Source organism: Nuphar pumila, chromosome 3, assembly GCF_984573655.1.
Source record: "Nuphar pumila chromosome 3, dmNupPumi1.hap1.1, whole genome shotgun sequence".
Taxonomy (NCBI): domain Eukaryota; kingdom Viridiplantae; phylum Streptophyta; class Magnoliopsida; order Nymphaeales; family Nymphaeaceae; genus Nuphar; species Nuphar pumila.
In genome coordinates, this window is record NC_143251.1 from 114,157,281 (window position 1) to 114,171,435 (window position 14,155).

At 37.5% G+C, this 14,155-nt stretch overlaps 1 protein-coding gene across 1 annotated transcript in view; it reads left to right on the forward strand.

The window, feature by feature from the left end:
* The window catches only part of LOC149843358 (uncharacterized), a 37,038-nt gene extending 25,151 nt beyond the window's left edge, over positions 1 to 11,887 (forward strand). Inside the window, exons 5-8 of the mRNA XM_089999743.1 lie at positions 7,722 to 7,824; positions 10,776 to 10,888; positions 11,028 to 11,323; positions 11,411 to 11,887. Coding sequence (XP_089855869.1) covers positions 7,722 to 7,824; positions 10,776 to 10,888; positions 11,028 to 11,120 — 309 coding nt within the window. The 3' untranslated portion in view covers positions 11,121 to 11,323; positions 11,411 to 11,887. The remainder of the gene's footprint in view (positions 1 to 7,721; positions 7,825 to 10,775; positions 10,889 to 11,027; positions 11,324 to 11,410) is intronic.
* The last annotated feature ends 2,268 nt before the right edge of the window (positions 11,888 to 14,155 follow it).

The following is a 14,155-nucleotide window of genomic DNA, read 5'->3' on the forward strand; positions in this document are numbered from 1 at the left end:
AGATGAAGCTTGCCTCCGACATTATTGACAGATCTGGACTGACTGATGACAAGAAGGTGGAGACGCCAGAAATAATCAATGCCAAGATGAGAGCTAGTGATGGCACTCCTTTAGCTGATCCCACACCTTATCGTCAATTGATTGGGTCGCTCACATACTTATCCATCACTAGGCCCGATATTTCTCATGCAGTTCATAGTGCAAGTCAATTTCAGACTGCTCCCTCCACCATTCACATGGCTGCTGTCATGAGAATTATCAGATATCTGAAAGGCACCATAACAAAAGGATTATTCTTACCCTCTTCTTCACCTCTTACTTTACTTGCTTATACTGACTCTGATTGGGGTGGTAACCCCGATGATCGTATTTCTACCACAGGGTATTGTGTGTTTCTTGGAGAGTCACTTATCTCTTGGAGGTGTAAGAAGCAACAGAAAGTTTCACTCTCTTTTACTGAAGCAGAGTATCGTGCGATGACCACTACCACCACGGAGATCGTATGGTTAAGAAGTTTGCTTAAAGATATGGGGGTCTCATTCTCAACTCCCTCAAAGCTGTGCTGCGACAACAAGAGCTCTATCTACATTGCCAGCAATCACACCTTTCATGAAAGAACAAAGCACATTGAGATGGATTGCCATTATGTTCGTGATGAGTTCCTACGAGGCACCATTCAATTGCCTTATGTTCCAACCGAGTACCAGTTGGCGGACTTCTTCACCAAAGCTTTGCCATCGCCTCGTTTCTTCTTTCTCCTTAGCAAACTCTCGGTGATCTCACCGTGTGTTTGAGGGGGGGTGTTAAAATATGTTGTACATATATATATTTATATATATAGATCACGACACATACACATATATATATTAATTATATATATGTCTATGTGTCTATCTACATATATAAATATATATATATTTATATCTTTTGTAAATAGACCCATATAGGGGTAAAAACTTCATCCGGCACTTCATTACACCTTCCTCAACCTAGACTCAATCACCTTCTCCCAAAGTTTCATAGTATGACTCATGAGTTTTATACCACGATAGTTTGTGCAATCTTGTATATCACCCTTATTCTTATATAGAGGCACCAAAGTACTCTTCCTCCACTCATTAGGCATCTTATTTGTCCGCCAAATCTTGTTAAAAAGATTTGTCAATCATTCTAAACCTTTCTCTCCCAAGCATTTCCAAGCCTCGATAGGTATACTATCTGGGCCAACTGCCCTTCTTGATTTCATTTTCTTCAAAGCCTCTGCAATTTCTTTCTTTTAAATCTTGTGCATGAAGTCACGATTCATCTCATGAAAAGGAATGGAAAAGTCTCCAAGATCCTGAGCATGACTTTCATTAAATAGCTTATCAAAATAATCTTTCCATCTCTCCTTAATCTCCTCATCTTTGACTAAAACCCTTTGCGTTTCATCTTTGATACATCTAACCATACCCAGATCCCTCGATTTCCTATCTCTCATTTTTGCAATCCTATAAATATCCTTCTCACCCTCTTTGGTATCCAACTTGTCATAAACCTCCTTATATATCTTATCCCTCGCATTCCGAACTACTTTTTTAGCTTCCTTCTTTGCTATCATATACTTCAAATTCTCATTATCACGACTTTTACTTAGATTTCTATAACACTCTCTTTTAACCTTAATAGCTAATTTTACATCCTCGTTCCACCACGATGTATCATTACCTATCGGTGCACTGCCTTTAGACTCACCAAATACCTCCTTAGCCACCTTTCTCATGCCACCCGCTATCTTATTCCACATAGATTCTGAATCCTCCTCGAGACACCAATCAACTTCCTTAACTACTCGCTCTACAAACATTCCTTGTTTAGCTCCTTTCAGTGCCCACCACTTAATTCTAGGATCTATCCTATGTCTATCCCTTTTGCGGCATTGTCTAATTCTAAGATCTAAAATTAAGACTCTATGTTGTGTAGCTACACTTTCTCCCGGTATAACCTTACAATCGATGCAACAACCCCTATCTCTCTTTCTAAGTAGGAAAAAATATATTTGACTCGTATTAACCCCACTTTTAAATGCTACTAGGTGAGACTCCCTCTTCTTAAACCAAGTGTTTGCTAAGATCATATCATAGGACAAACCAAAATCTAAAATCCTTTCTCTACTTTCATTTCTTTCTCCTATACCATAGCCTCCATGGATACTCTCAAATCCATCCCTACTAATGCCTACATGTCCATTAAGGTCACCGCCGATGAAAAGCTTTTCTCCATAAGATATCCCTTGTATTACTCCATCTAAATCTTCCCAAAATTGACACTTAATGGAATCATCTAAACCTACTTGAGGTGCATAAACACTAATAATATTAATAATATCCGTACCTAATACTAATTTAATAAGTAAAATCCTATCACTCTTCCTACGGACTTCAACTACATTATCTATAAACTCACGACTCATAACAATCCCTACTCCATTCCTATTCTTATTTATTCCTGTATACCAAATCTTATATCCCCAAGGTTCTATCACTTTTGCTTTCTCACCTACCCATTTGGTCTCTTGTAGACATAAAATATCAATCTTTCTCCTACACATAACATCTACTAACTCTACCAACTTACCAGTTAAAGACCCTATGTTGCAAGTGGCTAACCTAATTTTATGGTCTTGGACTAACTTCTTTACCCCCACTTGTTCAACAAAGTGAGGGAACCCTTGCCTATTTGACACCACACCCGGGCGCCGGTGTGACGCGTCGCTTCCGGGCGACGACCTAGCAACCCTTGCCCATTTATCACTGCCTCCTGGCCTATAGAGTACAGCGCGTCGCTCAGTAGGGAACGCCCTAACGAAACATGCTGGGAAGCGCTAAAAAAATTGGGAAGCTCGCTTCCCCTTCTTTTTTCCTTTTTCTTGTTTTTATTTTGTTTTTCCCTTTTTTCGCTTTCCCCTTGCTTCCCCATCGCTTCCTAGGTCGCTTCCGGTTCGCTTCTCTTCTCGCTTCCAAGACGATTCCTGGTTCGCTTCTAAGACATCCCACACTTTCCGCTTCCTAAAATTTTGGAAATGCATTGCTTCCCGCTTTCGCTTCCTGAATCACTTCCCGCTCCCGCTTTCCCATCTGACAACTCTGGTATGACACCTTTGTTTTTAGGTAACTATCTTTTACAGGAGAATAGAAGAGGGTGAGAGAGAGACATAGAGAGAGAGAGGGTATATGGCATCTTAGTTTTAGGTAACTAATTATTTTATTATACTATATTATTATATACTACCTTATTACCTTTTTATAATGAGAAATAAGAGAGAGAGAGCATGTACTTAACACTTGGTTTTTTTACAGGAGAATAGGAGAGAAACGTAGAAAGAGAGAGTATGTGGCATCTTCGTTTTAGGTAACAAATTATTTTATTGTACTATATTATTATATACTACCTTATTACCGTTTTATAAAGAGAGAGAGAGAGAGAGCATGTAAGTAACACTTGTTTTTTTTTAAAACAAAATACAAATGTTTTGACAAATGTCATAATTACATACCATAAGAACATGTCATGAGAGTCATTTTAAAAAAGATTATAAAGAACAAAAAAATTGGCATTGAATGCCCTTGCTTTTGCTTTTATATATTGTATGCTATGTAATATTGACTCTTCTAACAGGGCACCACACCCACGTTGCACCCACACCCATGCAGGTGTGACACTTGGGGTGCGGGTGTGACACTTGGATAGGGCTCCCTTTGTGTCAGGTGAAGTCAACCACACTGAGGTCCATTTCTGTCTAAAAGTAGATTCAATTAACCCTAACCAAGTCTAGTTTTATCCATATCATATATATATATATATCCGTACCTCCACACCAGTGTGATGTTATTTTTTATTGATGAGGAATAACAATTGTAGATTGTTAATTTGATTTATTGCGTGAATTGATGATATGATAATTGTTTTTATTTCATTAGTGTTAACTTAAAACTGTTAAAAATTATATATATACCCTCCCCGCAACCCCACACCCAAGTTTTTTTAAAGTGCCGCATCTCCGTGTCTGCACCTGCATCCGCACCCACACCTATGTGACATAGATTGTATGATATGAAACATGAGAATCCCAATACAAGGTGAAATTTTCAAAATCTTGCATGTTTCGAAAATACCATGATATTATCACAATTTTATCATGATGTCTGAATGATAACAAACAAAATAAAAGGTACTTATTATAAGCAGGGGCATATTTGTAAATGAGTGAACCTGCAAACTCATGCTACATTAAAACTTAAAAACATTCAAAAGGAGATCAAGTTGGAAAATGCACGTAAACACACAAATGTGAATACCAAAGAGGTACAAGAGGCCTCTTAAATAGAAAGGGTGGGCCAAATTTTGACCTCTTTCTAGATATGGGACTATTTCTTGAAGAACTTCATAATAAGTTAATAATGTGCCCAACCAAAGTACAATTAACAAGGTAATAACCTACTTGCTATTGAAGGGAAGGTAATATCTTTCCATTCATATTACTTGTTGTCTATTTGTTAAAATTTTTACCAATATTTTTATTACGTATTTATTTATAAATATTTTATCAATTATTTATAATATTTTTTATCAAACTTTTTTTTGGTGTTTTCCATAAAAAATATTGAAATCTATTGTGATGTTCCATTCTGAGAATGACATTTGTGTCTATGGTTATGACATGCTCTCTTTAGATCATAGTTACCTGTATCGTTAACGGTAATTTCTTGGCGAGGGTATTTCTCGGAGAGATTTTCAAAAATTGATAAATTTCGGGAATATCTCAGGAGTTTAAAAAACTGAAAAAATATAAATAACAACAAAAAGTTAAGAAAATTATAAGTTTTGCATTATTTTTCTTCCAAAATATAAAGAAACATGTTTTAAAGGTTTCAAAATATAAAAGAAACAAAAAAATAGGAAATACAAACTTTAAAAAAAAGAGTTGTTCCAAAAAATATTGTGATATTATCATGATAATATCACGATATTTTGTCTTCTGGCGATATTTTGAAAATATCGCGAGATATTACCTTTAATATCGGCTACCTTAAAATATCGGTAGTTCTCGCGATATTTTCAAAATATTGCTGATATTGGTGACAGTGCTTTAGATAACGATGCTACTACCACAACCCTTGTTTTGCTTAGCGTACGCCACCACCAATTCAACACCAACCAATACCACCATGGTAACCCCAAAGGCCCAAACTTCTCAGTCAGCCACATCCATCTCCATCACTAAAGCCATCCCCATTAACCATGGTTAAAGGGAGAATAGTTGTTGTGGACGTGGGATAAAACTAGGTGTTTTTTTTGCATTACAAGTTTCTTAGATATGATTTTGAATCATAAAACAAAATCAGACATGTTTTTGCAAATAACCTAAAAAAAGGTGCATCTGATCTAGGGATGGCAGTGGACCGGGGGAAAGCGGGGCCCCGCCTCGCCCCGTTTGGACCGGGGATGAAGGGTATGAAACGGGGATGGAGGCGGGGGTGGAGGATAAAATCCATCCCCGCCGCGGAGGCGGGGCGGGGGTGGACGTGCACTTTTCCCCGCCCCGCCCCGTCCCCCCCACGATCCCCGCCTAATCCCCGCCCCAACCACTTTTCCCCGCAATATCCCCGCCCCGCCCCACCTCATCCCCGTTTGGACCGGGGATGAAGGGTATGAAACGGGGATGGAGGCGGGGGTGGAGGATAAAATCCATCCCCGCCGCGGAGGCGGGGCGGGGGTGGAAACCTTGTCCCCCGCCCCGCCCCGCCCCACTGCCATCCCTAATCTGATCTCCTTCTTTTTTCAATAGGTAACAAGGTAAAAAGGGTTCTTTAGGAGAGCTGCTGCAAGATGTTCATGAATTTTTCCGTGTATGACTTTTACCATGTCAAATATTATTTATCCAACAAAATATTGTGCAACCAAAGAATGAAGCATGTGAGTGCGATCAGATTATTCCTTCCATATCAAAGGGTTATCAATTTCAGGGCTATATAATTCAAAACTAATCTGGTGATGACCAATAGATTAGCCATTTCTGGCCTCTCGAGGTGTTGGTTTTGGCTGTTCTTTGCATGATGAGGCTGTTGGATTGGCTGGTGTTCCCTGTACTTTGAGATTGACAATGGAATATGTGATATTTTATAGGAAACTATGGTTTTATGGTGCAGCAGAAAGCAAAAGACTTTTCCATGATCTAGTTTAGATGATGAATATGGAAGAATAATTGCAGCTTGGTTGTCATGGATAACCATGCTATCACATTATTGCTAAAAACAGTAGTGATGAGTTTTATTACAACTAGACTGCATTGGCAACTGGAATGTGGTAGTTATCAAATCCAGTTTTTAATGCACATACAAAAGGGAGACAGTCTCACCTCCTTTTCCAAATGCATAAACTACCTCCACATTGTGATTCTCCCAAACAGACACCACCAAGGTAGTTTGACCAAGTTTTTACCAAATGCATAAACTCCCATCCCAGCTACCAGTTCCCAAACAGAGCCTTAAGATGATCGGAGACAACAAATGAAATAGGATCAGGTTTGCAAACTCTGACCAGCTGGCCTGATTGAGTGTGGAACTTGAGTTTTCCAATCAATTTGAGGCAGTCACTTCCATTCTAGAGCCAGCTCAAATATGGCATGACTAGTGAAGTTTACTGAACATGCATACACCTGGAGCTGGGTCAGGCAACACAAATACAACTATTTGGAGGTTTGTATATAAATCTTAAATAGAGCTTTGAGTTACCAGTTGATTCTTTTTCCCGTCACACAAGTTGGATTAGCTAGATAAGACAGAGTTCAATGTGAGCTATTGGATAGGTATGGATCATGATGTCATTACAGACTGCTGCACAACCAACTCACTTATCTTATTTTTGATAAACAAAAGGAAAACTTATGGAAATCTAAAGTAATTTCATTGTTGGATCCATATGGATCATTAAGTGTTTTAAGACTGCAGTCTCAATCAACTCAGTTACCTTCCTTTTGATAAACAGAAGAAAATTGTGAGAATTGAAAGTAATTTCAATGTATGTTAAGAAAATAAGGGATCTGAATGTATCTGTATTTGCAAAGAAACCAGATGGTGCAAACATTCCACTGTATGGTGGCTTGAGTAATCTATACTTCATATGAGGCACGATGGGAAATCATGCCCTACTTGTGCTGTCAATCAATTGTTGGAAAGAAGTAGATATCTAAAATGCATATTTCCTTTGTAAGATTGTTTAAGGATAGCTCATTTACTTTCCTTTTCTTGCTCTTTGCATGCTGTACTTAATCACAATAGCTCACTGGTGATATTGAGTTAACTATGCCCGTGCTAGAAAAATTGGATATAATGGCACATGACAATGTTGGCCTAATTCTGTTCAAGTAGCAGGTTTTTTGCCATTTCCCCATATGGTTTTTTTATGTTCTTGTTTTCTCGCCGAGTTCTACAAAGCTTTTGCTATTCCCTTGCCTAATTTTTGTTCCTATTTCTCTTCTGGAGAAGGTCAATGATATGTTATGAAAAGCTTGGATATATACATGTGACAAATATAACCAATAGATAGCGATTGCCTTGTGAAAACTTTTGAGTTGACTTCAATTTTTTTTCTTTTATTGTTCATTTATGCATGTATTCAATTGTTTAATCTTGCTCATATTACTCCTTGATATAATTGGATTTGCAACATTATGGTTATAGGTCGTGGCTTTATTTAGCATGCTGGTGTACAAGTTCTATGGTGCAGAACTACGCGAAATGTTTGGCTATGAACGGAACCATGTTGCATTCTATATCTTGGCAGGTAAACTCATGCTTAATGCATCACACTTAAGCTGCTACTCCTTAGCATGTGCATTCTTACACAAAGAGGTCCATGAATGCAACCTGGCTGTAATCACAGATATACTTCAAGATGTCCATACATATGTGTGGTTATTTCTCCATATTTGTGCATGAATACGAGTGCACAGATGAACATCAAATGTAGATGACTTATGTGGCACAAGGAAAAACAGATGTGGAGATTTCTCTTTTGTGCAGCACACACTGGCAATTCATGAAAAGACTACTTGATTTCATACTGCTAATGTGGAACAACTGCAATTATACTTCATTCTTTTGATGGCATGTGTATCCTCCAAAAAATAAAATAAATGTCAAATAATGAGTATTTTGAATCATTTCTGTTGTTGAACTGTTGAAATTTTGGATATTGGAAATGCTGAAACAACAGATTTTGGTATTTTGTGGATGTCAGACATTTCCAATTATATATATTTATTTTGTATGAAATATGGATCATATGGCCTTAGATGATGTTATTTAAAAATTATATGCATTTTAAGATGATGGAAATATTTGTTCTTACAATTCTATTGATTAATTAATTAAGATTGCTCAATTATAGAAAGAACTGGATTATTTGCTTGTTGATATTGAATAAGCTATTCTTTCTTTGCATGTTTGTAGTTACTAGTCCTCCCATTTGAATGTGCTAGCTTCACGTGTCTTACTTCTCTAATGCTAAACCCTTAGTTCCTCCATATTCTTTCTGAAGTCTATCATTCTTCCCCATCCCCTATCCCTTCAGCAGTTGGTCCTTTTGTACATGTTATTTCAAGTTTCTCTTGTATGCCTTAATTTATGTAAATGACATTTACCCTGCACTGTCCTCTAAACTGCAGATTCTTTTTTGTGCATTTTCGTTTATGCATCTATCTTAACATATGCATTGAACAAGTGTCTTTATCTTTTTGTTGCTATGCACCATGTGGCAGTGCAGGTCATATTCTTATCTACAAAATATTCCTCTAAATGTGCTTATGCACAAACCTTGTCTCCTCTTTATCCAATCTGCATGAATTCTGCTGATGAAGTCTTCACAACCCTGTCAGGAAAATGTTGAACTTCATGCAATAATGTTCTGAGATATTTAAAATCTCACATTCTACTTATTTCTAATATCACAATATCTTCAATAGTTTATAGGTTTTTATGTATTTTTACATTTTTTATTTTTATTTTTTAAATGTATCATAAATTTTCCTCAAAAATGAGATTTGTGATATATATATATATATATATATATATATATATATACAACAACAACAACAACTACGCCTTCATCCCAAAACAATTGGGGTCGGCGATATGAACCAAAAAAGAAAATCATTTTGGGTCTTTCACATGAATCCTTCTCCTCCAATCATTTCTATCCAATGCCATGTCCTCGGTGAGGTTCAAAGCATTCATATCCTTTCCTATCATCTTCATCCAAGTCTTCTTAGGCCTACCCCGACCTCTTTTAACTAATATATTTCCCCATTTCTCCATCCTTCTAACTGGAGCATCATTAGGCCTTCGCCGAATATGTCCAAACCACCGTAATCGATTCTCTCTCATCTTATTTTCAATGGATGCAACGCCTACCTTCTTACGTAATATATATATATATATATATATATATATATATATATATATATATATATATATATATATATATATTACATTTGCTTTTCAACATACATTTTGTTTTTTAAAGTGAAAAATAGAATAAAGAACTGAGGAAGGAGGAAGGAGAGTGACAAGGTGTCACATGCCACAGAAAAGGAAAATGCGTCACGCCGCAACAATGTCGACTTGGACTACCACTTATGGTAATTGGTCAATCTTTGAGTGCCCTTTAGGCTATGTTTGGATGAAGCAGAAACAAGGTTACCAGACTAGGAAGCAGAAGCGGGAAACAATATGGGAAGCAAAAGCGAGAAGCGATGCATTTTAAAATATATAGGAAGCAGGAAGCGAGGAATAAAAAAAAGAATATAAGAGTTGAATGAGAATCGAAATGGAATGCAATTAAAAACTAAAATAAAAGTGGTTATTATTAAATTTCATATTTTTTAGTGTAAGAATTAAATTTTTAACAAAATCTAAAAATGATAACTGCCAATTTATAGAAAGCACATGGAAGCAAGTGAGAAGCCTGAGATGAAACACATAAAAAACATGGAAAGTAGAGTGATAGAACATATAAGAAGAATAGATGAAGCATGTGAAAAGCATAGGAGAATCAAGATTCTCATCAAGTTTCGGAAGCGAGGAGTATCGCGCTTCTGAAGCGAGTTTTCGGGAAGCGAGCTTCCCACTTATCTAAGAAGCTTCTGGTAACTCTGAGCGGGAACCATAATGAAGGGAAAGCAAGTTATATATACTTCGAATTACAGCAGGCACCTGGAACGTGTCTGTGTTTTACTCTTTGTTTGCTGCTGTATGGCTTTTTCAACTTTGTTGATGTCGGTGGTAAATGGTTTCCATTTACCACCAACCCAGTGCCACCTTCGGTCCTATCTTTGTTCAAATGTATTGCATGACTGTTCTTATAAGGTGAGGCACATTGTATATACTTGCTTCAAAGTTCATGGAAAGGTAGGATGCCCTAGTTGCTAGTCTGGTCTCCTGAACGACTTTTCCTGCCGAGAAGCTTAAAACGTGATAAGTTGGCAGCACCTTGCCTCGTGAAAGAGAAAAGAAAAAGGTGGTTGAATAAGTGCCTGCTTGTTGTGTATAATGACGTAATTGCTTTATTGATAAACAAAATTTCAATTCTAGAGAACCGTATTTCAGTATTTTCTGTTGATAGTGGCATACATACTGCACACTCGCATTATAATGAAGCATTGGAGCTGTGTTTGGTTTTAATTTTTGCGCTATCTTTCTGTATCTTTACATTTCTTCTTTATTTGATTTGACTAGCCGTGTCTATCGTCATGGTCGGACTGCTCTATGGATTCTTCATAGCCATGATATGTGGGCATAAGATCACTGAACGCCATTATCATGTTCTTGCCAAACAGGAACTAACAAAGGTGATGCTCCATTTCCCTGTTTTACGGTTGGGATGCTTTGTCAAAAGCATACTATTATTACATCTCATGTTTCTTGTGTTTATGGATTCGTGAGTCATTGCTTTGGAGAACTCTGATGATAATATTGAAACAACATCAGGAATATGTGGTTGAAAATCAGGAAGACAATAAAGATCCTCCTAAACTAGACTCTGAACATGTGACAGAGCTAAGGATGTTGGGACTTTACTAGAACAGTGGCAGAACATTGGCTTGGAAAATTGGTTAGTATGCTTTTTATGATTTTAATTGTGAATATTTATTTCTTTCTCGTCATGTTTGAAACAAATGTACCAAAGTAGTAATTGTCATAGAATTTACAGCGGCTTTTGCAAATTAATAGATCATGAAATATATGGATCTGTCCTTTAGACATTGAAAAAAAACTAATGGAAGGTTAGCTTTAAAGAACAAGGTGAATTTTCCAAATCGGCTCCCTTTTTGTTTAAAGGTTTGAAACTGAGATTACAGTTAATCTTTCAGGTATTTGCCTGCTCAAGCTCGCTCAGATGTTCGCACTTGTTTACAAGAGATTATTCTTTGCTACATCAAGAACAGAACCATAGGGAAGAAATTAGTTCGTGGACAAGTTCTTGCTATCTTTGAATTGATAGGAGGTCCTTAAAATCTACAGTTTCTCCGCAAATCCTGTCCTGTCAATAAATTTGTTCTGTAAATAGCTGTGCAAGCGAAAGAAACACTAAATTGTTGATAGAACAATTACATGGGTAATTAATTTCTCTATAGGTTGAAGGCATGCCTGTGTTCGGTTTTTTCAATACAACATTATAAGTACAGAAATTAAGGCCAAAATGCAAATATTTCTACCTAAATGATATCCAAAATGCACAAATCAAGTGTGAATCCAGCACGGATTAACAATAAGCAGAGCAGTCATACTAAACTCGATGAGAAATGTTCTGCAATAAATTAGAATTTTTCTTTCTTGAGAAAAAAAAACATGTAATATTTTAGAATTCTAAAAAATACATAAACTTCAAATCTAGAAAGTTATCAAAAAATATCTTAATGTGATAAACAAACAATTAGGTGTTGCATAACCGAAAATATGTTGAGGCGACTCTTAGAAAGAACAATTTCAACTTTAATTAGGTGTAAGTGGGGAGCTTGTCTCATGGAAGAAGAAGCCCCCTAACATAGCCAACATAGGCTGATTGTTTTTCCCTCAGCAGTGTCTATCTTGTAACTATGGTGTTTTGGCAATAAAACGAAAGGAACCTTAACTCCCAGCTGATTCTCATTCTAAAAAAGACTTAAGGTGTAAGAAAAATATTCCCTTTAACTCTTTCGCAACCTAACCTGATGCCAGAGAACCTTTTTTTTCTTCATCTTTGTTACTTCAGATCTAAATCGGGGATGATCTTGTGCAAATCTTCCTTTCGGCACCACTTGACTAAACGATCGCATCCGGAGACATACAAATGATGAAATCGTGGGAGGAGTTGCACCCCATCCTGTAGGGAACTCAACTTTGGACATGAATAAATGTAAACTGCTTCAAGTGGGGTAAGACCTGTCATTGCATCAGGTAGGCTGCTCAACTCTGGCAGCTTACTGAGCCGCAGTCGTTTAAGTTTGGATAATCTGCCCAGCCAATCTGGCAAAACAGTGAGCTTGCTGCTGTCCTCAACTACCAAATATTCGAGTTGGAGTTGTATCCATTCTGGTAATGAATTGAGACCAGGCAACACCCTGATGGTTAAAGCATCCACCCTGTTATTCAAGCCTACCAACCCACTCAGTTTGTTGCTCATCTCCAGAGTCTATGACCAATGAGCATGTGAGGAACGTTCTCCATTGTCAATCCTGCAGTCTCGAATCAGCTTAGCAGTCATTTTCCAAAATGCGAAGCTTGGGAAGATGATGTTGTTTCAAAACATGCACGATAGGCACCAGCTCGGGGCAATCTTCTATAACAAGCACTTCAAGCCGATTCATGTCTGTCATCAAGCTCTTGAACCACCTCATTTCCAGGTCATGGACACCGCCGATTCTCACTCAGTCTTGTTAACTTTATGCTCTGCAGAAGGCCCCGCACTTGCGCAGGCTGGAGCTTAGGACCCAGGTGCAGCTCTTTCAGTCCTTTCATGTTATCCAACAATGTCAAAGGACTGCAAACAACATTGTTATCCAACAACGTCACTCTTGAACCTTGTGTGGTGCAACCCATCGGGTAGTTAAGTAAGATTTGGTCAGTCTTCAATCCTCAGTGACTCGAGTTTTGTCAAGCAATGAAAACTTCCTCTTAGTAACATATTCAAGTCTGACGTGACATAGAACCAAAGACCTGAATTCTTTCATATCTTGCAGCCTTTCGGGCAGCAGCGCGACTTTACATGAATCGATGATTCCCAAGTCCTTCAAGTTCCACAGCTCACACTCAGCGTCCCGTAAAAAGCATGCCCTGCTGCATCTTTCTATTGACAGCTTTGCTAGTGCAAGAGTGGCAATTCAACCAGCTGATGGCAATAAGTGATCCTCAAGTCCTCTAAAATTGGACAACTGGGCAAGTGCTTCAACTTTGAATGAGGCCGGCCATCAATATCCATCATTTTCAGATATGGCATCTTTCTTTCTTCTGCCATGGGCCAACCATTCCAACTATTCATATCTCTGACATCTAGTTCCTCGGTTGAGAAGAATGGTAGTACCCTTAAAAGTGGGCAATCATGATTTTTTAACCATCGAAGGCGAGGCATGGTTTCTTTCCCTTCACTAAGTAACTATTCCTCCAAGCTCGGCATATTCATCAACTTTATTTTTTCTAAATTGGGAAAACCAACTTGTTCACCAAAATGGTCAGAAGTACCATCAAAGACCCTAACTGTGTCAGCGTCACTTATTTCCAGCCTCATAAGGTTGTGTGGTTGGTGTAACAATTAATAATGGTATGTGAAAGGGTTAAAGTACACTCGTAACACCAATCACACAAATTGGAGATCTATATTGATCTTAAAAATAGTAGCTTTAACGAATTTGTGTCATTGATGTCTCGTAAAACTGGATATGTGAAAGAGTTAATGATCCTTCGATATAGTTATTCTCTTAACATAGATAACCAACATATATAGATAAATGTGTTGAACGATGATGATGTAAAATTGATGTTATTTAGTTACAACATTTACTTAATTACTCGCAAAGCTAAAAAATAGTTGTTGCTTGCGAAGTTAAACAAGAAGCAGTTGAAAGTGATGTATAAGAATG